Source organism: Salvelinus namaycush, chromosome 18, assembly GCF_016432855.1.
Source record: "Salvelinus namaycush isolate Seneca chromosome 18, SaNama_1.0, whole genome shotgun sequence".
In the NCBI taxonomy this organism is placed as follows: domain Eukaryota; kingdom Metazoa; phylum Chordata; class Actinopteri; order Salmoniformes; family Salmonidae; genus Salvelinus; species Salvelinus namaycush.
This window is the reverse complement of record NC_052324.1, coordinates 16,451,430-16,479,166: the sequence shown is the minus strand read 5'-3', so window position 1 is coordinate 16,479,166 and position 27,737 is coordinate 16,451,430. Positions and strand designations below refer to the sequence as shown.

Sequence of the window (27,737 nt, the reverse complement as noted above, 5' to 3'; positions counted from 1 at the left end):
GCCACTCGCTCGCTTCACGGTCCCAGTCTGCACCTTTCGTAGTAAAAAAGCAGAACTCTTCTCAGATTTATTCTATCCTGCTCCCATTGTTGGAGATGAATAAGATAGTAATTAACTGGAGCGGGGGTAGCAGCTGCACAAAGACAGGACTGGCTAACATAACAAGCCTGATCCATCTGTTTTTGCTGTAACCCACCTTTTGTATTATTTCTATAAAATGGAGGACATCTGCTTAGCGATAACAAACGCAGTTTGGATTCTCAAAAGAACCATTGAAAGAGAGGGACCATCTTTTCTCAGGTCTTCCCTCTTCTGTTTAAATGAGGACAAATGGGCCCTAGAAAGATGTACAGCGCAGAGCCCACCGTATTCCTCCTCTCCAGTAAACACTTTGAGCAAAGACACATAATAAGAGCCCCGGGATCCCCATAGAGACCCTTGAGAAGAGCAGGGAAGCATTGATCTCATGAGCTTAGGGGCCCAGGAGCACCCTTCACACTATGCTCACCTCCGCTGCACAACAGAACAGGCCCGCCAGCATCACCACCACACATCATACACCATACAAAGCCCAGCTCTCACACAAAAACCAGGGTTCCTTCTTTTTTTTATCCCTGAAGGACAAAATGGACAATAGAGGGAATGAATTAAAGCCACTAAAGCCCTGACAAATACAGCAGAGGAAGGGTGGAATAGGGACGAGAGAGAGAAAGATAGAGAGAACGGAGGAGAATTGAGGGGATTCAATATAAGCTCAGTAAAATGAAAAAGAAAGGCTTGGTGTTCAATACGTCTGCAATGCCGTCACAGTCAAAACAAATAAAGAGGGGCCACTGTAGAGACACCGCTCAATATGGACTCGCTGGGCAGGGGACTGGCTGTCAGCAGGGAGAGAGGACACAGATTTATACCCATACCGATGAGCCATTACCTCTCCCCTGAATCTTCCGTCTCCCCTCGCCCGCTTGCCTGACGCAGTGCTAAGGAAGAAGAGCCTGCCTCCTGCAGAGTAATGTGTCCCTGAAGTTTTGTTAAACCTGGTTATTTACTCCTGCAATGAAATTGCTTCAGTCTAGGAGCAGCGGAATAAAAGAAACAGGAACATGAAATAGATCATGCCTTTTGCGAGAAAGCACTGTCAACTACCAAATGGGGATTACTGCTGAAAAATTGGGGTGCAGGCTTTGGATAGGATAGGGCTTTTAGGTAGGTCTGAATGCTAAAGCAGAGGGTGAGACACCGGAAGAGAATCCTAAGGGTCATGAACAGATGATCAGAAACTAATCTATGATTCTTAATAATAATAATATCCAAATGTAGATCCTTGTTAGAAATTGTATCACACCGTTCAAAAAAGAAAGCCTACTTCGAGTTTAGTGAAAGCATGAACTTATCATCATTACAAAGACATCCTCACGCACCCATAACAAACCGAGTGTACTTATTCTGCAAACAGGGAGATGAATGAGGCAAAATGGCAGTGGATGGCGGGTATGGAAATCTGCTTGAAGGAAGGTCAAAGTGATTAAGCTGACATTAATGACAGGTCTACTCTTTCTGTGGGAATGCTCACCGTAGCTGTCTCTAAACCCATTTGTCATTCCGCTCCAAATGCTGAAGCATCTGCTTTGAAGTCTCTACCACTAATGCTACATAGAGGTTAAACAGCTTAATACTGAAGTCAGTTTCACTTCTCTCTCTCAAATGTTGCCTGCATTTTATGTACCCGTGTTATGGCTCCTGGATTTCACAACTCAATTTACCCCAGCTAGTCCTGTAAAAGCTATCTATATTCTTATTTGCTTTGTATTCACTGTCAAAGAATAAGAGAGGGGCTTATGGTAAACGAGACCATGACAGACGTTAACCTTCTGATATCTCCCAATGAGGAGGAGGTGTGAAAGCATGTTTGAAGAATGTTTATCTAGCAGGGTACGGGATGCAACACAGACCTGTGGTGGTGATGCTGCAGCTTATGTCCCACTGCTTTTTAAAATTATGCTTAATCCACTGAGGCCTTTTGAGAGAGGTCAGTCAAAGAGGAGATGGCAGTGACAGCTCTAAAGGGATGGACATATCTTCCCCTTACTCTAGTAACATTTTGTTTAGCATTTGAGGTCAGCTTCAAAGCTTAGCATCCATCTCTGACTCTGCATGTGTTTGTATGTGGGAGTGAGTCAATAAAAATCTGCACATCTGCATTACCTTGCGTGCATGAGTATGGCTGTCCTTACGTGATTAATATGTACCCTATGGAGGAGGTAAGTGGGGCTCCCGAGTGGCGAAGCGGATAAAGCACTGCATCTCAGTGCTAGAGGCATCACTACAGACCTTGGATCGATTCCAGGCTGTATCACAACCGGACATGATTGGGAGTACCATAGAGCGGTGTATAATTGGCCAAGTCTCGTCCGGGTTAGGGTTTGACCGGGGTAGGCCGTCTTGTAAATAAGAATTTGTTATTAACCGACGTGCCTAGTTAAATAAAGGTTAAATAAAATATATAAAAAAGTGCACAGGTGTGCATGTATGTGTGTGCAAGAGTGTGTCTGTCTTTGTGTGCATTTTCTCATTGCATTCCCTGGGGCTCTGTCTCCACCCCCTGGGTTGCCCATGCTGTTTGTTGTTGAGGCTATCAATGGATGCCTCAGGAGCTATTCCCCCCTCCCCTCCTTTATAGATCACTCATTGGACACAGTTTTCTCAGGACACAAATCCTAACCCTCCTTTCAACCCTATAGTGCCCTAGACCTGGCATTTCCGGTAAATTATTAGATTATGGTAGCGCCTAGTGTTACAAAAACAAAAGTATTAAAGCATGAATGAAAGAGAAACAGAGAGCTGTTTTCACAGCCAATTTCAGATTGCAGGGTTGGGTTTAGGGGGGCGGGAGCTGCTAGCAAACAGCGTACAGAGAAAGCAGCCAGGCTCACAGGATGCAAAGCAATTTCACTGTTTGGCAATACTGTTGTCTCTGTCTGTGGATTAGAGCTGACACGAGAGTGCCTGAGTCATGCTAAATGTAGAACAATCACAGCCTTTTGTTCCTGATCTAGACTCAATCCCTCAGAGAATGATGGAGAGAAGAGTATGGAGATGCATGGGGCTGGAAAATGGCATCAAAAAAGCATATTGCTAATAAACCATATAAAATGAACACAGAATTATATCACTTTAAGACAACAGAGGGATCCTCGAATGAATTGAATATAAACTGGGACCACAGTAATGATATTAAACTAAAGTTAGTGAGTACATTTGGATACGCTTACTTGAAACTTTGAAAAACCGCATTGCATTACACTTCAAAATGTACCTGATTGATAGTTGATTACTTTAAAGAAATAATCTTCTAAATACATGATATTTCCTCAATTCTATTTTGGAGAGCTAATGTGTGACTTTATATACGAATACAATGCACAATGTTATTACAATGTAATAACTTCTCGTAAACTGTGTCCTCTTGTAGTCGGACCTCACCTTGGGTCTGAGAATGCTCCCTACTGGCTGAATGATCTCCTGGGCTTTCTCCCTATTGGCTGAGAATTGGCTTGGGCCTGGCAGGAGCTGGCAGGACAGCTCCTGACCCGTCCTTTTCCATGGTCGCCAACAGAAATGCCATCTGGCTGGTGTGAATGATTACCGCGGCAATGGCCATGTGACCTGCGGCCAGCGAGAACCAAGGTCACTCCACTTCCATGCTCTCACTTTCCCTGTCCTGTTTTTACAAAGCTGTGGATGAATCATTCATCTCAGACTATTCTACCACAGAAATGTAGTTCATAGACATGGTATATTTCACAATCCTGTTTGTTGATATTGATAATAGCACTGAAAGGGTGATGGATTAAAGTCTGTCTGTGATCAGAGGGGCATGTCACACTTTGATCTGGAATAGATGATTCATAGCAATGTTCTTTAAAATAGACATCAGGATGGTGAATTGAAATGAAGCCACAATGAAGGTACTCTGATAATGTAACATGCCATGTGACGTTTTTTTCCTATGGCATCGGTATACCAATGAGCAAGAATAAACTAAAAGATCTCCCCTGAGCTTCAATTATGTCTCACTTAGTTTATAAGCACGTTATTACCCTTTGCTGGTGGTGATCTCCAGATATAGATTGCCACTGGTATCCTTTATAATATGAATTGAATTTCAAATTGTCAATATGCAAATACGACCTTGACAATTATGGAAAACCATGGCATCAAACTAGCAATGCACAAAATATAAGATGATTTTGACCCTGGACAGACATATAAATTGCAGCCTAAATGTTATGGGGAAATAATTTCTGTCAGTGACAGTTGATTAATAGAATAATTCATAAACGACTGTAGGTATAGAGCTACAATATACACTGAGTGTAGAAGGACACCACCTCTTTCCATGACATAGACTGACCAGGTGAATCCAGGTGAAAAATATGATCCCTTATTGATGTCACTTGTTAAATGTGACTGCAACTCAATATTAGGAAGGTGTTCTTAATGTTTTGTACACTCAGTGTGTATATATATATATATATATGTACACTGATATAATATATATATATGTTTTATAGTCATTTCTATAGATTCTAAAGTGTTTTCTTCACTACAGAAACTCCAACATGACTGACATCAATATTGGGATTTTCAAGATGTTTCTATTGAGTAATATTATTCAGAAACCACACGTTAGACATGTTCTTCTTTTCAACCTTGCATTATAAACATTAAGTTTTCAAGTTAAGGTAATGTGCACAAGTACAGTGAAATGCCTTTCTTGACAGCTCTAAACCCAACAATGCACTAATCAATTTCAATGTAGTAGTAAAAATAACATAAGTTAGAATTACTATGTTACACAGAAGATCAGTGACATTCCTCAACGTTGTCATAGATATCTGGATCTTTTTGGTTGGAAATACTTTATTTTTGAGCTAATCTTAGCACAAAAGCTTTCAGACCTCGTTCAGGTAGGAAAAATTGAATTTTCTCATTTTAATTAGTCTGCTGAAACCTGAAAAACGGTCCTTACATTGGACATTTGATTCTAACATTGGCCACTAATACAGGGTTGCAGCAAACGAATGATGTAAAAGCATGCTATTTTGTAGGCTAACAGGCAAGATGTGAATGAACCCCTACGTAACACAACATAGCTCAACTCGCCCTTTGGATCCCCGACTATATGAGTAGTCTAGCGATTGGGGGGCAGAATAACAATCAGCTCTGATTTCTTCTCCGTAGGCTTTTCCGCAGGACCTGACTTGCCATGCTCCTGTCATTTCTCATGTTACAGAACATCAATCATACGGCAGACAGTGCCCTTGCGCTGGCCGAGCCTGATTTACAAACATTAGCGGGGAATACAATTACACAGTCCTTGCCCGAATAGGCTAGTGCTCACAATGCGGCTTGAGATAAGGGAACGGGGCTGAAAACTGAAAACCTTCTTTCGTACTGAGACGCACAGATAGGCGAATTACATCGTCAACACTGTGGCTTTTTAGTGATGTCAAGTGTTACCGAAATGTTATTGAAACCGGTTCATTATAAACGCTATAACATATGCTATATAGGAAGCCAGCAATATATTGTGAAACTATTTGTCAATTTACTAGACAAGTTTGTAAAACCGACTGGATCATTGACAACTTTGTGATAACCAAGTCAAAATATGGGCTGTCTATTTTGTAAAAACATCATTCAGATGTCTGACTATTGATCATTGATCACGCTTTGCATTTAGCCTGCATCTATAGTCTACACACTATAATCATTTTACACGCATGTTTCAACGCGCACCACCGGAATGGCCAATAGCCTAAATAGCCTACATGATAACATCATAGGTAGACTAAGCCTATCTTCTAGTTTTCTGATTGGGTTATAGTCTAAAAGAGAAATAACAAACAGACAATCAATTAGCCTGGTTATATAGCTTGAATAAGCGATCAAGATTATTTAGCAGATGAACAGAAAAAAACTTTCATCAATCTAATTGTGCAAACAAAGTTGATTTATATCAAAAACGAAAGACAACATTTTTATCATACATAGAAAATAAAGTCGAACCAAATGTCGCTAAATAGGTGCAGTAGAATGCACGACCATCATGTACAAATAGAATAAAACATTAAGCTGGTAAAAAGTTATGTCCTCGGAGCTAAATTCATGAGGGCATAAAAAGTTTCCGTTCTCTATCTACACCATGATGAGCACTATAAAGAGAGAATCGTATAAAAAATATAAGGGTTAAGTCGGTGGTGTTGATCCCAGCGGTGAACGCAGAGCGGAGGCTATACAGTGCGCCTGTGCTACTCTATGGTCGGTGCTCCATCGCTGATCAATGATTGAACTGAACAAAGGCAGAAGAGGATCAATTTCTAATAACTATCAATGCAACGCCGCCGATTTCTTTCTCAATTCGTCCACAGTTTACACAGTTCACATAATTTTAAAGTACATAATGTTATATGAACAGATATAACCAGAAGGGTAAAGGATAACACTAACCTGAAGCCGCCGTAGATTAAATTTCTTCCAATATTGAAACATCGATCCCACATCGGCGGCCATCTTGGGGATATTGAAGAGATTTTTTTTCAGCGGCTGCAATAAATATGTGGGCTGGATTCCCCTCGCTAACAACGTTTACGATAAGGCTACTCGTTCTACTTGAACAAAAATAATAATGAACACATGAACGTCCACTGAACTAACACAAATATGTTTGTTAAAAAGCAGTGATATCCCGGTGGACCCCGAGTGTTCTTTTCTACATAAAAAAAAGAATATCCATGCATTTGTGCAGTCCCGGATATTAACTGGACAATTGCACTTGATTTTGGTTTGGCAAAGTTATCAATACTGACGTAAGGGGTTGACCACAACCGTCTGGAAAAGGGGAAGAGAACAACAATGTGACCTATGCATATTGTGTTTATGGAAATCCGTCTACAATAGTATGAATAAAACAGTTGCCTCCATATCATGAGTCCTAACATAGTCTACCTCTATGTATGTTTACACCTCTCCTTCCATTAGCTTATGCTACAAATAACAGTGAATGGATAGACTAGGCTATGCACTGAAAAATCTAAACCCATGAAGTGCATTTGTATTTCTGCTCATCAGAAACAAGCGGCGCAGATCGTAACCATTGCGAATGCATCCACCTACGCTGGTGAACTAATACAAAATTGTTTACTCTGTGCCAATGTCAAAATGTGAAATAATACTGCAAAACTGCTTATATAGTTTGCCTAATTTGAAATAATAACTTCATAATAACTTTAACTAACCTTCCACTGTCTAAACTTTGCTAAATGATTCCTACATATAGGCCTATTGCTGTCACCGATTATATATATTTCACATTTCCATACAAAATATGTTTTTTTATTATTAATATTAATTCATATGTGAAAATGAATGGATCAATCTAACAACTGGATCTATATTTGATCTCTGAACAGTGGCTGGTGTATGGTGGGTTAACTGGGTCTCAGAAAAAGTGGGTAGGCCTATAATGCAGGCATAGACAAAATACAAGTAGCCCTATCTATCTGGGATACATACTGGTAAAAACAAAGGCATAGAGTGCATTTGTAAAGTATTAAGACCCCTTGACTTTTCCACATTTTGTTATGTTACAGCCTTATTTTAAAATGGATTAAATACATGTTTTTCCTCATCAATCTACACACAATACCACATCATGACAAAGTGAAAACAAGTCTTTAGACATTTTTGCAAATGTATAAAATTGAAAACATAAATACCTTATTTACATAAGTATTCAGACCCTTTGCTATGAGACTCAAAATTGAGCTCAGGTGCATCCTGTTTTCATTCATCATCCTTGAGATGTTTCTACAACTGGATTGGAGTACACCTGTGGTAAATTCAATTGGCTGGACATGATTTGGAAAGGCACACACCTGTCTATATAAGGTCCCATAGTTGACAGTGCATGTCAGAGCAAAAACCAAGCCATGAGGTCGAAGGAATTGTCTGTAGAGCTCCGAGACATGATTGTGTCGAGGCACAGATCTGGGGAAGGGTACCAAAAAATGTCTGCAGTATTGAAGGTCCCCAAGAACACAGCGGCTTCCATCATTCTTAAATGGAAGAAATTTGGAACCACCAGAGCTGGCCGCTCAAACAAACTGAGCAATCGGGGGAGAAGGGCCTTGGTCAGGGAGATGACCAAGAACCCAATGGTCACTCTGACAGAGCTCCAGAGTTCCTCTGTGGAGATGAGAGAACCTTCCTGAAGGACAACCATCTCTGCAGCACTCCACCAATCAGGCCTTTATGGTAGACGGAAGCCCCTCCTCAGTAAAAGGCACAGGACAGCCTGCTTGAAGATTGCCAAAAGGCACCTAAAGACTCTCAGACCATGAGAAACAAGACTCTCTGGTCTGATGAAACCAACATTGAACTCTTTGGCCTGAATGCCAAGCGTCACGTCTGGAGGAAACCTGGCACCATCCCTACGGTGAAGCATGGTGGTGGCAGCATCATGCCGTAGGGATGTTTTTCAGCGGCAGGGACTGGGAGACTTGTCAGGATAGAGGGAAAGATGAACAGAGCAAAGTACAGAGAGCTCCTTGATGAAAACCTGCTCCAGAGCGCCCAGGACCTTAGACTGGGGCGAAGGTTCACCTTCCAACAGGACAACGACCCTAAGCACACAGCCAAGACAACGCAGGAGTGGCTTCGGGACAAGTCTCTGAATGTCCTTGAGTGGCCCAGCCAGAGCCCGGACTTGAACCCGATCAAACATCTCTGGAGAGACCTGAAAATAGCTGTGCAGCGACGCTCCACATCCAACCTGACAGAGCTTGAGAGGATCTACGAAGAAGAATGGGAGACACTCCCCAATTACAGGTGTACCAAGCTTGTAGCTTCATACCCAAGACGACTCAAGGCTGTATTCGCTGCCAAAGGTGCTTCAACAAAGTACTGAGTAAAGGGTCTGAATACTTATGTAAATGTGATATTTCAGTATTTTAAATTTAATACATTTGCAAAAAATTCAAAAAATATATTTTTGCTTTGTCATTATGGGCTATTGTGTGTAGATTGATGAGGGGGAAAAATCAATTTAATACATTTTAGGAAAAGGCTGTAACGTAACAAAATGTGGAAAAAGTCAAGGGGTATGAATACTTTACGAATGCACTTTATGGGAAGCACTTCGTACCCTACCTAAAAAAAAAGCATATGATTGATGTTATTGACAAATTGACACAAATGCTCTGAAAAGTGCCCTTAGGGTTTAAAAGGTGAACGTGCTTATAAAGTCAATTACTGGATTAGGGTCTGAATTTTGATTAAATTATGAATTAAGATGTTAAAAGAGTATGTATAGCTTATGGTATCTGAGGGGTTACAAAAGTGTGTATTAACATACTGTTCTTCAGTGGTAGCCTACTTTTGAAGAACACAGCTAGACACAAGAACAACGAACAGGAAAGTGATATACCATGCAGGCATTCATGTTCATCATCTTTGAAGCACAGTTATATTTCACATATAAATTCCATGGTGACAGCTCTGGAAAACCTGCCTCTGGTTACATGAAGGGGTTTGTAAGCCCAGTGAGGCTGCAGACATATTTAATAACATACAGTAATTTATTTATTTCCATCTTACTTGACTCTCTGTACACCATAGACTAGCATTCAATATTTTGTAGTGGTGATGATGATGGTGGTTCTTACACCAACTCTGTACTTCAAACAAATAATTTCCCTCCACCATTAAAACCATACCATATTCAGAGAAAAACTGGGCTTGAACAAGACCAGTTTTGGTGTTGTCTGCACACCCCCACCCCTCAAGGCAATACGTACATACATGATAAACTGGAGCCATGTGAAATCACAAATATAGGCAGAAGCCATTAACTCAGGCCACTGTGATATACATCATAATGCCTTATAAAACGACTGTGAAGGGAAATAATATGCACATACTGTCATACTTTAGCAACTTGTAGTTTATTACAATCTAAACCATATATAAGGGAGAAATGTCATATACTCATGCCAGACAGAAAACACCTAAGGGGAATTCTGAAGGAAGTTTATTAAAAGTTTCAGTATTATTGCGTTTTATTGGTGGCTCGAGGGTGGCAATGAGATGCAAGCCTCATGAAAATAATAACATCTTAGTTAGCTGTGATTTATCTGGAAACTTAACATTCAAATCAGAGTTGATATGGAAGACAATTTCATGCCAGGGTTGTTGCCACAATAATCCCACTGGGCTGTGTGTTTTATGTAAATATGTTGTCATCCAAGGTTGACTGAACAATGCGCCGCTTACAGATTTAATTCTCAAGCCTATCGATCAATCACCTGAGCGAGTAAGCTCACATATGCTATTTGATCATGTTTTTAGCTGTTCTATGTACATGTGCAGTGAATGATGACCAACCAATATTGACAGGTACAGGAATAGATACAGATGATGTCCACTTCTATTACATGGGTATCAAATGCACTAGGTCGAGTAGAAGAGATGATCAAACTGAAGACGAACCAGAAGAAATGTACTGTATCAGTGGCTCCTTTTCAAAGACCAACATCCATTTGGTTTGACACATTGAAAGATGAGCTGCTAGCACTGCCTACTGGACAAAAGGGGTAAATGGTTTTCAAAGCCAAGGCAGTTGTATCCATTGCCACAGTATAAAGCATGTTAATCAACAGTCACAATTTGGGCCATCCATCCACTCTTAATAACCCAAAGAGATGAGACGACTTGGACTACAGAGAAGGGTGAAGGCAACTAACAAGCTTACAGAGAATGAGATAAAAACATCCATGTAATGCCACTGAGAATGTTACATTTCTTCTTGAGGGAGAGCCTGAGCCGCAGTAGCTTGAGTGTTCTGTTATTCTGTTCTGGAGTATGGTGAAACAGAAACATTGCAGGTAAATGTGTTTTCAGGGAAAAATAAGGACATTATGCTCACATTTAATGAGAAGTGTCCAATTTAGTGTAACCTTTTCTCTATTGATGTTCCTGTCCCTCAAAGAATTGACTTTAAAATTCTCCTCCTGGTCCACAAATCCCTAAATGGTATCGGACCTGCCGACCTGTCAGATCAACACTCCCCCTATGAACCTCCACGCACCCTACAGTCAAGCCACGCCAAATTGCTTCATGCACCCAGGACCCGGCTCAGAACAATGGGGGACCGTGTCTTTTCCTCCCAAGCACCACGCCTTTGGAACTCCCTTCCTGACAATCTCATGGCTGTTCAGACTGTTAGGTCTTTTAAAGCAGGATTTACAGTAAGACTCATCTTTATCAGCTGGTTTCCCCTTCCTCCTAGACTTTGATTGTTGCTTTAATGATGTGGTTATATTTTTACTTTAAAAAAAAAAATCGATATTATCTTTTATTTTATGCACTTTGAGATTGTTCTTGTAAAATGAAAAACACTTTACTAATGTAATACAATATTATTATTATTATTATCTTGTTCACAAATTCAACTTTAATGTTTTGTCCTGTGAACAAAGATGTGGACCAGTAAACCTTCAAAACCAATTAATAAAAATATTGATAAAAAAAACACTCATTGTCAATTACAATTGATGAGGTATCAGAAATTCCTATTGGTATTGTTGCATGAATGTCCTGCTTCCCCATCATAAAACTAAGCTTGGGTAATAGATAAAACAATCTGTTTTTCTGGGGAAGAGGAAAATCCCAGTTATAAAATATTCATTGAGAGTCAAGTTCTACTGGAGGCTGAAAGACTTGGGGAAGAGGCTGGCACTATGGCAGCAGAAAGGCACAGATGCCACAGGGAGGCTCACCTAGCTAGGTTAGATATATTCCAGGCCAGTACAGTAGATGGCAGCAGCCATCAAATCCACCCAGAAGGTTGGCTGGCAGACTCCTTTGAAGTAGCAAAGTGGAGTAGGTTAGGGCCGCGAGGAGTAATGGCGGCTGGTAGAGTTTTTTGAGCGAAGTGACATGGCGGCAAATTCAAGATACAAGACCATTTTAACAGTTTGCTACTACAGCGGATGAAGGAGTGGAAAGAGGGTGGAGATGTGGAAATGGACAGCAAGGAAGATGGAAAGGAGCTGAGCATAGAGGAAAGCGGTGTGGTGAGGAAGATTGGCGTCAAGTAGGCTTTCAAAAAGAAAAAACGTACTCCGGTAGCTCAGAAATTGAACCTGTTGAGAGTGAGGATGAATTTAGGCTCTCGAGCCGGGTCCTGGGTGCATGAAGGCACTGCATCTCAGTGTAAGCGACGTCACTACAGTCCCTGGTTCAAATCCAGGCTGTATCACATCCGACCATAATTGGGAGTCCCATAGGGTGGCGCACAATTGGCCCAGCGTCGTCTGGGTTTGGCCGTTGTAGGCCATCATTGTAAATAAGAATTTGTTCTTAACTGACTTGCCTGGTTAAATGTATAAAAAAAAAATATATATATATATATATATATATATATAAATTACATGTGGTGTCAGGTGCACTGAAGACTGCTGAGGTCCAGCCTCGTCCCAATGAAGATGATTCTGGTCCAGTGGAAGTGAGATTTTTGGAGAGAATGGATCCTTGCTTTCTGGCTGATCCATATGTGGTGTCAGGATGGGTGGAGAAGAGTTTTAGGACTGTTGAATCGGTGAAAGTAACTCGAGGTGGACTTGTGAGGATTTTTTTGTATGTCTTTCGTCCAAAGGGGTCGGGCGCTCCGCACCACATGCCTCGGGACAAGACCTGAGACATGCTTTGCTCTCCGGAGCAGGGCGCCGTTGAAAGGAGTGATAAGTGGAGAGGCATTAAGTGTTGAGGAGGATCAACTGAAATAGAAGATTCCCGGTGTCTTTGACACCTGCCGTGCGGTGCGTCGCAGACCCGGTGGAGAGCGTGGTGAAAAAGAGAAGACACTGTCTGTCCTGCTGAGTTTTGATGCTGAGTCTTTACCGGACAAAGTCAAGTCAAGCTGTGTCAGTTATCTCGTGAGAGGTTTTGTCCCGAACCCATTACGGTGTTTTAGGTGCTAAGCTTATGGTCATGTTGCAGCAGTGTGAAGGAGGGAGATTCCTAGATGTGTGCAGGAGGGCATGAGTCAACAGAATGTGTAGTATCAGTGAAAAAAGCTGTCTGTTAACTGTATAGGGGTACCCATGTTGCTGGAGATCAGAAGTTCTGGTGAGAGGAGGGCAGGTCAAGATTGCCACGGTCAGAGTAGCACAGAAGGTGTCTATGCTGAGGCAGTGATGAGAGTAGTAGAGGAAGATGGGTCCAGGGCGAGGATCCTAAGAGGTTCCATGTGTGATAGGAATAACATGTGCTTCAGTAAGATTGGCTTCTTAGCATTAATAGACATGGTTATCTGTACCGCAGAAATGGAATGTAAATCACACAAAATAGATGTTGTGGTGGCCGCTGCAGAGAAGAACTTGGATGTACGAGATTTTACTGCTGAGGCGTTACAAGGTGTGTTGAACGATAGTGTCCCGTCCTCCCAGGCAGCCAGCCTGGTTTAGGATCAGATAGGGCCAAGTAGTGGAATAGTGGTGAGGTTTTAATGGGTGTAGGATTAGTTGGTAGGGCAATTTTTCTTTCCTTTCCTTTCCTTCCCTTCCCTTCCCTTTTTGTGTCACCAAAAAATGGAATAATGTGTGTTATGAATTCACAACCAAGAACAGTAGGCGGAAAAACAGATAAGAGAAATGCATGAGTAGGGAGGCCGCCTCACACTCCAGTACAGTAGGTGGCGATGTGTGCACCACCAATATGTGTGATCCGCCAATACAAATGTAAATAAGAAGTAGAATCAGAGGAAGTGATATGCTTCGGTAAAATGTGATTTTTTTTTTTAGCGTTTATAGCAATGGTTGTCAACTGTACTGCAGGGATGTCGCAGAAAATGTAGGTTGTGGTGGCAGCTGCAGAGAGGTATTTGGGTGTACGAGACTTGACGTCAGAAGAGTTACAGGGTGTCCCGTTCTTTCAAGCTGTTGGCCTGAGGTAGGACTAGATATATTCACATAGTGGGTGGTGGGTTTTTAGTTAGTGTAAGGTTAGATGGTAGGGTATTTATTATTATTTTAAACAAAGTTCAAGGGAGTTATACTCCAGTCTAGTAGGTGGCGGTAATGCAACATTTATTGGATACCAATCGCCATTAAACCTCATAGAAGAAAAAGAAGAATCAGAAGAATCAGAGGGCATTGCTAACGGCTAACGTGGATTTTGTCCCGATATTCGGCTAATATTAGGTGTTGTTTTTGGAAATTTGTTCAAAACAAAGATGTTGAAGTAGGTGGTAAGGTATAATATAACGTTGTAAGATAACCAGTAACAGGGTATAATTTCTACACGTTTTTGTTTTCTGAACCAGTAATTTCGCGAAGCGAATTAATCGTAGCTAACGTTGCTTAGCTAGTAACCAGCACTAGATTTGCACTTTGCACTGCTCACTCAGGCCTTTTTTTCTGCGTCGCCATGGCCGATGTTGATAAACTCAATATAGACAGTATCATCCAGCGTCTTTTAGAAGGTAAGGAGTCTACATCATTGTAACGTTATTGCTGCAGTAATATTATCTGTTCACTTTGTTAGAGATGACTGTAGGCTAGTTTTAGCTAGCTAACGTCGTTAGCTGTTGATGTCGCATGTAGACTATGTATATTTTAGCTAACGTTAGCTAGTAGTTAACGTTAGTGCATGATGTTGCCATAGTAGTTAGCTAATTTTAACGTCAAACTAGTTAACCAGCTAGCCGTTTAAACTCAACTCCACGATTTACGATGGAGTTGATAGGCGACTAGTATGGGCTGACTGGAGTTCCGATGTCACACATAATTACATTTTTTTAATATTATTTTTACTATACCGTGGCAGCCGATAGTGGGCGCTAGATCTGCACTATTGTTTTGATGTGCTCAGTCGGTAATGCACTCGTGTGTCCCCCTAGACCACATATGTCAGAGTCAAGGCCCGCGGGCCACATCCGGCCCGCGAGAAGGTTTTTTACGGCCCCTGGGATGATCTTGATTTATTATTAGAACCGGCCCGCAGACCGCAGCAAGCCGGCAGCCCGCAGATCTTTTACACGCACCAATACTACATTTCCCACAATGCAACGGTGACGCACCGAGCAGTAGGCTGCTTCATTTCAATATTTATTGGCACAGCAGTCGTCAGCATCACAGTAAAATTAACTTTCAGATACCCATCAAAAATGGCAAAACGGAAGGTGGACACTGAGAACCGGGGGTTTCAAACAAGGTGGGAGTCGGAGTATATGTTCACGGAGGTAGCTGGAAAACCTGTGTGTCTTCTGTGTGGAGAAAGTGTGGCGGTACTGAAAGAGTATAATCTGAGACGACATTATGAAACGAAACACGCGGACAAAAACAAGAATATGGACATGGAACAAAGGCTACAAAAGGCAGAGGAATCTCGACAGGCTCTGTTCAAAAAAGCCAAATCACAAGGCCAGGCTGCTGTCAAGGCCAGTTTTATTTTGGCAGAAGAGATCGCTAAATCAGCCCGGCCATTTACGGAGGGGGATTTCATCAAAAACTGCATGATTAAAGTTTGTGACGAAGTTTGCCCAGAAAAAAGGCAACTCTTTTTAAATGTGAGTCTGAGCAGAAACACCATTGCCGAGAGAGTAGACCAGTTGTCCATCAATCTAAAAGAGCAGCTTGTGAAAAAGGGAAAAGATTTCATTGCATATTCCTTGGCTGTGGATGAGAGCACCGACATTTCTGACATTGCCCAGTTGTCAATTTTCATCCGCGGAGTGGACTCCAGCCTAAGCGTGACAGAGGAGTTTTTGGCTTTACGTCCTATGCATGGCACAACTACGGGGCATGATTTGTATGAAGAGGTGTCAAGATGTGTAAATGAGATGGAGCTGCCTTGGGAAAAACTCGTGGGTTTGACAACCGACGGAGCACCTGCGATGTGTGGACACAGGAGCGGACTGGTGGCGAAGATACGGGAAAAGATGCAAGAGGAAAACGCGACAGGTGAGCTGACAGCTTATCATTGTATCATACACCAGGAAGCGTTGTGCGGTAAAGCCTTGAAAATGGAGCATGTAATGAGCATCATCACGCGCACAGTTAACTTTATCAGAGCCAAAGGTTTGAATCACCGCCAGTTCAAGGCATTTCTGACGGAGTTAGAAACGGAGCATGGTGATTTGCCTTATCACACAGAGGTGCGATGGCTAAGCCAGGGAAAGGTGCTTCAAAGATGTTTCGAGCTTCGTGAGGAGATTTGTCTGTTCTTGGACAGCAAAGGGAAAGACACAACACAACTCCGAGACGAAATGTTTCTGTGTGAAATGGCTTTTCTGTGTGACATTACGAGTCATCTGAATGCAATGAACTTGCAGCTGCAGGGTCGGGATCATGTCATCTCTGATATGTACAGTACAGTGAAGGCATTTAAAACCAAACTGACTCTGTGGGAGACGCAGATGCGGAAAGAAAATTTGAGCCACTTTCCCAGCTGCCAGACCATGAAAGAGAAGCTCTCTACCAGTGCGTTCCCGAGCGCACAGTTGGCTGATAAAATAGGTATGCTTGCCGCTGACTTTCGACGCCGATTTGCTGACTTTGAAGCACAAAAAAGCAGGTTGGAACTGCTCGGTAACCCATTTGCTGTTGACGTGGAAAGCTCACCACCAAACCTCCAAATGGAGTTGATTGACCTCCAATGCAATGATGCACTGAGGGCAAAATATGCGGCAGTGGGTGCTGCGGAGTTCGCCCGTTTCCTCCCCGACACAATGCCCCAGCTGCGCATCCAGGCTGCTCAAACGTTGTCTATGTTTGGCAGCACATACCTGTGTGAACAACTGTTTTCTTTGATGAACCTGAACAAAACATCACACAGAAGTCGACTTACTGCTGAACACCTCCACTCAATTCTGAGGATTTCCTCAGCTCAGAGCCTTACCCCGAACATTGATGAACTTGTGGAAAAGATGGGACACCACCAAGTATCACCCTCAACCTCAAACAAGTGAACATTACTGTGCAATCACATATTTAGAGTTTTTACTCAGTTCAAGTTTAAAAGTTAAAGTTTAATATTTGTTTTCACTGCATGTTACTTCTCCTTAAACAAAGTGTTGTTTTTGATTAATAGATTTTTGCACTTTATTTTATTGTATTTCAATCCAATTATATTTTAAAAATATTTCAGTTGAGTGGATGATAGAAAATTGCTATTATTGTTTTTTTCTTTGAAGTAAATTTAGCCCACTTTTGCTAAAATAGAAAATATAGGCTACTGATGGTGCCTTGAATACCGGTTTCTTTCATTTAATGTTCATGTTATGGGGATTTTTATATAAAGGAAATTTGTCTTTTGTGTCTGTTGAAAATTAAAGATTACTGACAGAGCCATAAGAAAATATTGCTTTATTTATCTGATCATATTGGAATATATTTGTTAGGTTTTCAGTAGGTTCAATTAGGTTCACTAGACTATATGCGTCATTTAAAAATTTTTCAATGAACATTCGAACAGTCCGGCCCTCGGCTTGTAGCTAAATTTTTTATTTGGCCCTCCGTCCATTTGACTTTGACACCCCTGCCCTAGACCATCTCGTACAAAAGCATCCTCCATTCAGGCTGCAAAGTCAAAGGCATACGTTTTATTAAGACTATACACATATTTGTCCAGTTTCCTTTCCGACGCCCAACAATTTAAAGCTAGTTAAGGAAGGAAATATGCCTTTGTACGAGCCGGTCCACATGAGTATATTAATTACCGACTGGGCACATCAATTCTAAATGATTGTGCAGATCTAGCGCCCAATATCGGCTGCCTAGTCTACAAAAACTACGGATTTCAGCACCCAAATAGCCCGCATTTACACAGGACAATGTCCATCGTAAATCGTTTAGTCAGTGGCGTAGTGGTGCCTGGAGAAGTGGGTATACACCCGCCCAGTCAAGGAAGGGTGTGAAACAATTTGGACAGTGAACACTACCTACAGTTGAAGTCGGAAGTTTACATACACCTTAACCAAATACATTTAAACTCAGTTTCACAATTCCTGACATTTAATCCAAGTAAAAATGTCCTGTCTTAGGTCAGTTAGAATCACCACTTTATTTTAAGAATGTGAAATGTCAGAATCTTTTTATTTTATTTCACCTTTATTTAGCCAGGTAGGCTAGTTGAGAACAAGTTCTCATTTGCAACTGCGACCTGGCCAAGATAAAGCATAGCAATTTGACACATACAACACAAAGTTACACATTGAATAAACAAAACAGTCAATAATACAGTAGAATTTTCTTTTTTTTAAGTCTATATACAGTGAGTGCAAATGAGGTAAGAATAATAGTAGAGAACACTCAATTAGTATTTGGTAGCATTGCCTTTAAATTGTTTAACTTGGGTCAAACGTTTCAGGTAGCCTTCCACAAGCTTCCCACAATAAGTTGGGTGAATTTTGTCCCATTACTCCTGACAGAGCTGGTGTAACTGAGTCAGGTTTGTAGGCCTCCTTGCTCGCACACACTTTTTCAGTTCTCCCTACAAATTTTCTATGGGATTGAGGTCAGGGCTTTGGGATGGCCACTCATTACCTTGACTTTGTTGTCCTTAAGCCATTTTGCCACAACTTTGGAAGTATGCTTGGGGTCCTTGTCAATTTGGAAGACCCATTTGCGACCAAGCTTTAACTTCCTGACTGATGTCTTGGGATGTTGCTTCAATATATCCACATTATTTTGCTCCCTCATGATGCCATCTATTTTGTGAACTGCAGCAAAGCACCCCCACAACATGATGCTGCCACCCCCGTGCTTCACGGTTGGGATGGTGTTCTTCAGCTTGCAAGCCTCCCCCGTTTTCCTCCAAACATAACAATGGTCATTATGGCCAAACAGTTCTATTGTTGTTTCATCAGACCAGAGGACATTTCTCCAAAAAGTATGATCTTTGTCCCCATGTGCAGTTGCAAACCGTAGTCTGGCTTTTTTGAGGTTTTGGAGCAGTGGCTTCTTCCTTGCTGAGCGGACTTTCAGGTTATGTCGATATAAGACTCATTTTACTGTGTATATAGATACTTTTGTAGCTGTTTTCCCCCCAGCATCTTCACAAGATCCTTTGCTGTTCTGGGATTGATTTGCACTTTTTGCACCAAAGTACGTTCATCTCTAGGAAACAGAACGCATCTCCTTCCTGAGCGGTATGGCCATGGTGTTTATACTTACGTACTATTGTTTGTACAGATGAACGTGGTACCTTCAGGCATTTGGAAATTGCTCCCAATGATGAACAAGACTTGTGGAGGTCTACAATGTTTTTTCTGAGGTCTTGGTTGATTTCTTTAGATTTTCCCATGATGTCAAGCAAAGAGGCACCGAGTTTGAAGGTAGGCCTTGAAATACATCCACAGGTACACCTCCAATTGACTCAAATGATGTCAATTAGCCTATCAGAAGCTTCTAAAGCCATGACATAATTTTCTGTAATTTTCCAAGCTGTTTAAAGGCACAGTCAACTTAGTAAACTTCTGAACCACTGGAATTGTGATACAGTGAATTATAAGTGAAATAATCTGTCTGTAAACAATTGTTGGAAAAATTACTTGTGTCATGCACAAAGTAGATGTCCTAACCGACTTGACAAAACTATAGTTTGTTAACAAGAAATTTGTGGAGTGGTTGAAACACGAGTTTTAATGACTCCAACCTAAGTGTATGTAAACTTCCGACTTCAACTGTACATGACCTAAAATTTGTCAGACCAACCCAAGCTGTACTGTGCAAGTATGCTAATAGTAGGCCAACTGTTGAAATTAATAAATTAGTCTGTCAGTAGTCTGATATAATTTTTTCATGTCTTCGATCTCACTTTTGTTATAGAAAAACAACAAAATTGGATGTAAGTCAACAACAATGCTTAAACCACATCAGGAGATTACTTTTGAGGTGTGGGAAACATCTAAGATTGCTCTTTAATTCAACTGTGCAGGCACCTAGCACTGTTTGGCATGCAGTGTTTGCAAAACAAATGGCCACTGGATAGATGCAAATAATCATGATATAATTCTGCCAGATAGGCATAGGCTACATTGTAGCTAGTTAACATTTAATTGAGAAGGGAAAGCATCCCTATATTTTTCCTGCTCCTTAATTGTTTGAAACCTGGCCATTTTACTTCATTTTATGAGGCATGCCTTGCTTCAAATTAGCCTATAGCCAAAGTCCTACCATAGAAACGTGGAGGCAATTATTTTAGAAAGACTTCCTCATGTGTGCTCTCCTGTTCTATTGTTTTACAAATCAACTTTATTTCATTGTCTAGCAGCCAAAGGCATTATCATAGTCATATTAGCAACACATGATAGATGTTGCTTCTTTAGAGATCCCCTCTTTCAAAATCTCCATGAAACCGCTCGCATTTTAGAATGTTTTCCCACAAATTGCGTTTTGTAACATTTGCGCATAGGCCTACCTTCATGTGCACATTGCTGCGATTTAATGTGTAGAAATAGAAGTTTCTCTCCCGAGTGGCGCTGTGGTCTGAGGCACTGCATCGCAGTGTTGAGGCGCCACTACAGCCTGGGGTTCGATCCGGCCGTGAACGGGAGCCCCATAGGGCGGAACACAATTGGCCCAGCGTCGTCCAGGTTAAGGAAGGGTTTGGCCGGGCGGCTTTCCTTGGCTCATCGTTCTCTAGCGGCGGACTGGGTGCCTGCAAGCTGACTTCCCTGTCACATTGTTGCGGCTGGCTTCCGGATTAAGCAAGCAGTGTGTTAAGAAGCGGCTTGGCGGGTCATGTGTCAGAGGACGCATGTCTCGACCTTCGCCTTTCCCGAGCCTGTTGGGGAGTTGTAGTGATGAGAGAAGGTTGGAACTACCAATTTGATAAATTGGGGAGAAAAATGGGGCAACTTTTTATTTATTTTTAATTTTTATGAATAAATAGAAAAATGATAGTTTATCAACATTTTAAGCTAAACATTCTGATCTGTTCATCAGCCCTATTAATTGATACAGCGTATACCTCCACTACACTACTTTGATACTCATGGTGGGGATTAAGAAGTGGGTATACACAATGCCCACAAAAAAGTGGGTATAAGGTCTGTACCTGCATATACCCTCCACTACACCACTGAGTTTAGTCGGCTAGTTAACCAGCTAAACAAGTTAGATTGTCCCGGTTGTCACATTTCAAAATGTTCAGTCAAATTAGCTAGTTACCGAACGTTACTTTAGCTACATGGTCCATGGCACTGTCCCAGCTATCTGCCCAGTCAGTGAAAGATGAAGTCAATAACATGAGTAATCTGATATGGTCAGCACTCACTCCCCTATCCAGGAGACCTTAACAAGATATGGTGGCAATGAGCATGACGGCAAACTAGGTAGATATATTTGCTTGTAGATTAATCTGAATTTTCTTTTTATAGTCAGAGGTGCAAAACCTGGTAAGAATGTGCAGCTGCAGGAGAATGAGATCCGAGGATTGTGCCTCAAGTCCAGGGAGATCTTTCTCAGCCAACCTATCCTTCTGGAGCTTGAAGCCCCCCTCAAAGTCTGTGGTGAGTAACCGCTATTTGGTGAAAATAACTGTTAAACGATGTGTCTTCTATCCCCTTAGACCCAGTGAGGGATGTGTATATGGCTACATCTTGAAGTTGTTTGTTTTCTGCAGGTGACATCCATGGGCAGTATTATGACTTATTGAGGCTGTTTGAGTATGGGGGCTTCCCTCCTGAGAGCAACTACCTATTTCTGGGAGACTATGTGGACAGAGGGAAGCAGTCTCTGGAGACCATCTGTCTGCTTCTAGCCTACAAAATCAAATACCCGGAGAACTTCTTCCTGCTGAGGGGAAACCATGAGTGCGCCTCCATCAACAGAATATATGGATTCTATGATGAGTGTGAGTGATGTGTGGGGCTGTTGTAATAATTATAGTTCTGCACTAACAAATTACGGCATTTGTATCTACATAGATTGCATTTTGTTATAAATTCCTGTCATATGCATTGCCTAGCTTATGATCATCCTAACGTGGTATTATTATTATTCTAGGTAAAAGAAGGTACAACATCAAGCTCTGGAAAACATTTACAGATTGTTTTAACTGCCTCCCTATCGCTGCCATTGTTGATGAGAAGATCTTCTGTTGCCATGGAGGTATGTTGCGTTTTAGTTGTCCTAAAAAATGAAGAGAATTAAGTGCACTTACCGACAACAAGCAATAAATAGGAGTACAAGGCTTTATTGTTGTCTTTTCTACAGAAATGCTTCTACATCTGCATTGCTTGCTGTTTGGGGTTTTAGGCTGGGTTTCTGTACAGCACTTTGTGACATCACCTGATGTAAAAGGGCTTTATATAAATGCATTTGATTGATTTGGTGATCGTCTTGGAATTCCTTGACTGTTGGTGACCACTGCTCTAAGACATTGCTATGATATTGAGTAATGTTATTTGCTTTTATTCCAATTGTTCTTCCTGTCCTTGAAATTTTTACACAAGTTCTGATTGGAATTGACCTCATTCCGGTTGTTCATCTGTATTAATCTTCTTCCGTGTCTCTCAGGGTTGTCACCCGACCTCCAGTCCATGGAGCAGATCCGGCGTGTCATGCGGCCCACCGACGTCCCTGACCAGGGCCTCCTGTGTGACCTGCTCTGGTCTGATCCAGACAAGGATGTCCTTGGCTGGGGAGAGAACGACAGGGGTGTCTCATTCACCTTTGGATCAGAAGTGGTGGCAAAGTTCCTGCACAAACATGACTTGGATCTGATCTGTCGCGCCCATCAGGTATGTTGTCTACAAACCGGTAACTGCAAAAATAAATAAAACGGCAACATGAAGTGTCTTAATTGGGCGTTGGGCCACCACGAGCCAGAACGGCTTCAATGCACCTTGGCATAGATTCTGTAACTCTATTGGTAGGGATGCGACACCATTCTTCCACAAGAAATTCCATAATTTGGTGTTTTGTGGATGGTGGTGGAAAGCGCTGTCTCAGGCGCCGCTCCAGAATGTTCAATTGGTTGAGATCTGGTGACTGAGACCGTCATGGCATATGGTTTTCATCGTTTTCATGCTCATCAAACCATTGTGACCACTCGTACCCTGTGGATGGAGGCATTGTTGTCATCCTATAGGGGCGTAGCCAAAATAATAGCCTGCCCAGCATTTTTATACATGACTCTAAGCATGATGGGATGTTTATTGCTTAAAGACATGCTCCGGAACTTTGGCGACTAGTAGGTATTTTTTAAGCCTCACGCTTTGTGCTGATGTGTCAGTGTGCAGTTTATAATCAATGAGCAGAATTACTGTTTTACCTCAATTAGCCACGAAATCCCTAGTTTGAAAGCAACTCTTTACTGGACACTGTGCGGTGCTATTTGCCCTACATTTTCCCCCATGTTGGCCAGCCAAGTAGCAATTCGAGTTCCAGACAATAAGCTGCTTCAGCCCCTCGCCATTTGAGTGACAGCTAGCAAGATGCACAAACTGCAGACGGAGAGAGAAGTGACGTGGTGCACATAATCTGCACATATGTGATGTAGTTTGCAATTTTCAGGGACCACTTTTGGCACGTGAGCACTACTTTCAGAACTACTTATCTGATGATTTAAACACTGATTTAAAAATTAAGACAAATAACTAAAGAGTGAGCCAGAGATTAATATAGCCTAACCAGAAGGGAAAAAAACCTGTTCCTGACCCGCTGCTGCTGGCCTTTGCAGATTCTGCCCTTATGCTCCTGAAGTTGTCGGTAATAGGCAACACCTCCTTTTCCATTTGGAGTGCCAAGTTATCGTACCAATTCTACTGATCTGCGTGCGTGCCAGTTATGATTTTTATATGCACATTTTTGTGGAACAGTTTCATTTAATTTATAATAGTCTTCATATCTCAAAATTAATGTCATGTGCTTAATCAAAATTCTATCTAAATGAAAATGATACAAATCTAAAAGTAACTTCTATTGCCAATATGTAAAAATAGCCTACATAAAGCCCACAAATAGAATCATTGCAGCTCGCAGGTAGAAAATATTTGGATAAAAATAAATATCCTATAAATCACATTGGCTAAGCATAGTGTATTAACTTGGTCCAGCCTAAGCTCATGCTAGCAAATTTGCAACATTGTATAAAATATTCTGGGCCCTCAGTTTCCCTAGCCAGTCAGCTCCTGACTTACCTGTAGGCCATTTTCGCAAGGGATAAGAAGTAATCAGATAGGCCTATTTTATGATGTTTCCACCGGATCAGGGATTGACATTTTTTCCCCCCCTTTCATGCTAAGTGGTTATCGAAAGGGAGAGAGCTGGAATGTTTTTTCCAGGAACTATTGTCATTCTCAATGGATGTAAAAACAGACTTTGTTTACTTGCTGTTTGAGGCAAAGAAAAAATTACTTTGAGAAGCTCCACAGTGATGGTGAGTTAAGTCAATCAGAAATACTATCAGATCCCCAAATAGGCACATTTATAGGTCTACATTTGCGCGCAGGCCAGGTAGCCTAGGCCTACTTCTATGCGTAATTAGGTCCTTACTCAAGATTGACAGGAGCGCTCCAAACAAAACACAAAGAATAAATTGACAACTCGTAAATGGAATGAAATAAACCAAAACTTGTTTCTCACAAGCGTAGCCTAGGTTGAGCACTCTGCAAACAACGTGTCCACTCTGACAATGAGAACGGTAAGACTGTAATAATGCATTCAATATATTATTAACAGAAATGACCTTAGCCACAAAAAAAAAATATTTTACCTTTATTTAACTGGGCAAGTCAGTTAACCTCCACTGGGGTATGTGGGATGGTAGCGTCCCACCTCGTCAACAGCCAGTGAAACTGCAGGGCGCCAAATTCAAAACAGAAATCCCATAATTTAAATTCCTCAAACATACAAGTATTTTACACCATTTTAAAGATACACTTGTTGTAAATCCAGCCAAAGTGTATGATTTCAAAAAGGTTTTATGACGAAAGCACACCAAACGATTATGTTAGGTTAGAGCCAAGTCACAGCAGAGCGCCAAATTCAAATGAATTACTATAAAAATCTAACTTTCATTAAATCACACATGAAAGATACCAAATTAAAGCTACACTGGTTGTGAATCCAGCCAACATGTCAGAATTCAAATAGGCTTTTCAGCAAAAGCAACGATGCTATTATCTGAGGATAGCACCATTGTAAACAAAGAGAGAGAAGCATATTTCAACCCTGCAGACGCGACACAAAACGCAGAAATAAAAATATAATTCATGCCTTACCTTTGACGAGCTTCTGTTGTTGGCACTCCAATATGTCCCATAAACATCACAAATGGTCCTTTTGTTCGATTAATTCCGTCAATATATATCCAAAATGTCCATTTATTTGGCGCGTTTGATCCAGAAAAACACCGGTTCCAAATTGTGAAACGTCACTACAAAATATCTCAAAGGTTACCTGTAAACTTTGCCAAAAAAATTCAAGCTACTTTTGTAATACAACTTTAGGTATTTTTTTATGTAAATAATCGATAAAATTGAAGACTGGATGATCTGTGTTCAATACAGGATTAAAACAAACTGTAGCTAGCCTTCCGGTCATGCGCCTCTAAAAACAAGACACAACAAGTGACCCTGATTCAAGATGGCCGTACTTCTTCATTACACAAAGGAATAACCTCAACCAATTTCTAAAGACTGTTGACATCCAGTGGAAGCGGTAGGAACTGCAAGAAGGTCCCTTAGAAATCTGATTTCCCAATGAAAACTCATTGAAAAGAGAGTGACCTCCAAAAGAAAAAAAATCTGAATGGTTTGTCCTCGGTGTTTCGCCTGCTAAATAAGTTCTGTTATACTCAGACATGATTCAAACAGTCTTAGAAACTTCAGAGTGTTTTCTATCAAAATCTACTAATAATATGCATATCTTATCTTCTGGGGATGAGTAGCTGGCATGTTTAATTTGGGCATGCTTTTCATCCAAAATTCAGAATGCTGCACCCTACCCAAGAGAAGTTAAGAACAAATTCTTACTTTCAATGACGGCCTAGGAACAGCGGGCTAACTACCTTGTTCAGGGGCAGAATGACAGATTTTTACCTTGTCAGCTCGGGGATTCGATCTTGCAACCTTTCGGTTACTAGTCCCAACGCTTTAACCACTAGGCTACCTGCCGCCCCTTTTGGATTAGAACAGTAAATGTACTACTGGTGTGCCATCCCCGCGGCCTCCAATGGATTAGTCCACTTAGACAGGCCTGAATCAGACAGGTGCCATAAAACTATATATATTTGCCACTGCTCGACTAAAAAAAATATTGGTCAACCAACAGCCTATTGACCAAACAATCGACCAGTCGACTAAATGGGGTCAGCCCTAGTACTGATAGTCTGGTGTGGAATTTGTTTTTATTTCAACCAAACTGTAATCAATGCACTCTTTTCCGGCAGGTTGTTGAGGACGGCTATGAGTTCTTTGCAAAGCGACAGCTTGTGACTTTATTCTCAGCACCGAACTACTGCGGGGAGTTTGACAATGCTGGTGCCATGATGAGTGTGGATGAGACTCTCATGTGCTCGTTTCAGGTGAGGGATATTTCAATCATGAATGTGCTCCATCTTATCACAGCCATGTAAATGTGTCAGTGATTGTGGTATTACTACTGTAGTGTATGGACATGTTAAAGGGAAATTTCAAAATGTTTCTTTGGCACCACCTCAACATCGACATATGTGAAAATGGTGCGTTTCTATGTTTTGTAGTAAAAGATAAAGGAAGATGTTTCCAGTGACGACATCGATGTGCATCATGTGATTTTAACCAATTATGTGTAGTCATTGCCTACTAATTGGTTGATTTCACTGGAAACATTTATCTTCCTATCTTTTTTACTACAAAACAGAAATGCACCGTTTTCACATGTTGATGTTGCCGTGGTGCTGGAGATGATATAAAATTTAGAAATGTCCTTTTAAAGTTATGACCAGTCTTGTCATTATGTCAAACTGTACAATGTGTAGACTATTGCAGTGGGCAAAACATAATCTTAATTCCACTTGTAGATTTTGAAGCCAGCCGAGAAGAAGAAGCCAAATGGCAGCCGTCCAGTCACACCCCCACGGAACATGGTCACCAAGCAAGGCAAGAAATAAGGTGGCATGAGCTCCCCGTTCTGCTTTCGTCTGTTGCATCTGAAGGGTTGGTTGCCCTTTGCTGCCAATACTGAAAAGATATCCACTCCAACCTGATGAAAGCGGAATGTTTTGTTGTTTTGTCCACAAGGGTAAATGGATATGTCACCATGAAAACCTCAGGGGTTTTGCACTCCATTGCAACTAGTCTTTGCCACATGACTGTTCAATCAGGAACAATGTAACAATATGGCTAATAATGCACAGAAATGCCTTGTTTCAAGCTGTGCACAAATTTTCCAATTTCTTCATTTCATGTCATCAATTTCTGTCGTCACCTGTTTCTTACTGTCAATGTCAATAATGAAATTAATGGTTCTTAAACAACTATGGAAATATTACATTTAGACATTTAGATGTTTATTTCGGTATAACTTGTTTTATCATAGGACATTGAATCCGCACTCTGCGCCTGCATCCTCACCATTTTTAAAAAGTATTGTGCTGAATTTAAATGAAGAAATAAAACATTCTTGTAATGTCTAAGTCTTTCTAATAAACTTTTAGCACATTTGAGGGGGAAATTGGCATTT

At 41.2% G+C, this 27,737-nt stretch overlaps 2 protein-coding genes across 3 annotated transcripts in view; one reads left to right on the top strand and one right to left on the bottom strand.

Moving 5' to 3' along the window:
- The window catches only part of LOC120063158 (homeobox protein cut-like 2), a 121,170-nt gene extending 114,564 nt beyond the window's left edge, over positions 1-6,606 (bottom strand). For both annotated transcript variants that reach the window (XM_039013353.1, XM_039013354.1), the window contains exon 1: positions 6,514-6,606. In XM_039013353.1, coding sequence (XP_038869281.1) covers positions 6,514-6,576 — 63 coding nt within the window. In that variant the 5' untranslated portion in view covers positions 6,577-6,606. The remainder of the gene's footprint in view (positions 1-6,513) is intronic.
- Positions 6,607-14,122: 7,516 nt separating this feature from the next.
- Positions 14,123-27,728, top strand: LOC120063157 (serine/threonine-protein phosphatase PP1-gamma catalytic subunit A-like). The gene is made up of 7 exons (XM_039013351.1): positions 14,123-14,545; positions 21,446-21,577; positions 21,691-21,921; positions 22,074-22,178; positions 22,587-22,810; positions 26,464-26,598; positions 27,076-27,728. The coding sequence occupies exons 1-7, from the start codon at positions 14,491-14,493 to the stop codon at positions 27,163-27,165; spliced, it is 972 nt and encodes a 323-aa protein (XP_038869279.1). The 5' UTR covers positions 14,123-14,490; the 3' UTR covers positions 27,166-27,728.
- Positions 27,729-27,737: the final 9 nt, after the last annotated feature.

What these genes read in the sequence shown, in the direction of transcription:
- LOC120063157 (XM_039013351.1), top strand. Translation starts at nt 14,491, where the DNA reads ATGGCCGATGTTGATAAACTCAATATAGACAGTATCATCCAGCGTCTT. An exon ending in CATCCAGCGTCTTTTAGAAG is followed by an intron (nt 14,546 to 21,445) that starts GTAAGGAGTCTA and finishes TTCTTTTTATAG; the next exon opens with TCAGAGGTGCAAAACCTGGT. An exon ending in GATCTTCTGTTGCCATGGAG is followed by an intron (nt 22,179 to 22,586) that starts GTATGTTGCGTT and finishes CGTGTCTCTCAG; the next exon opens with GGTTGTCACCCGACCTCCAG.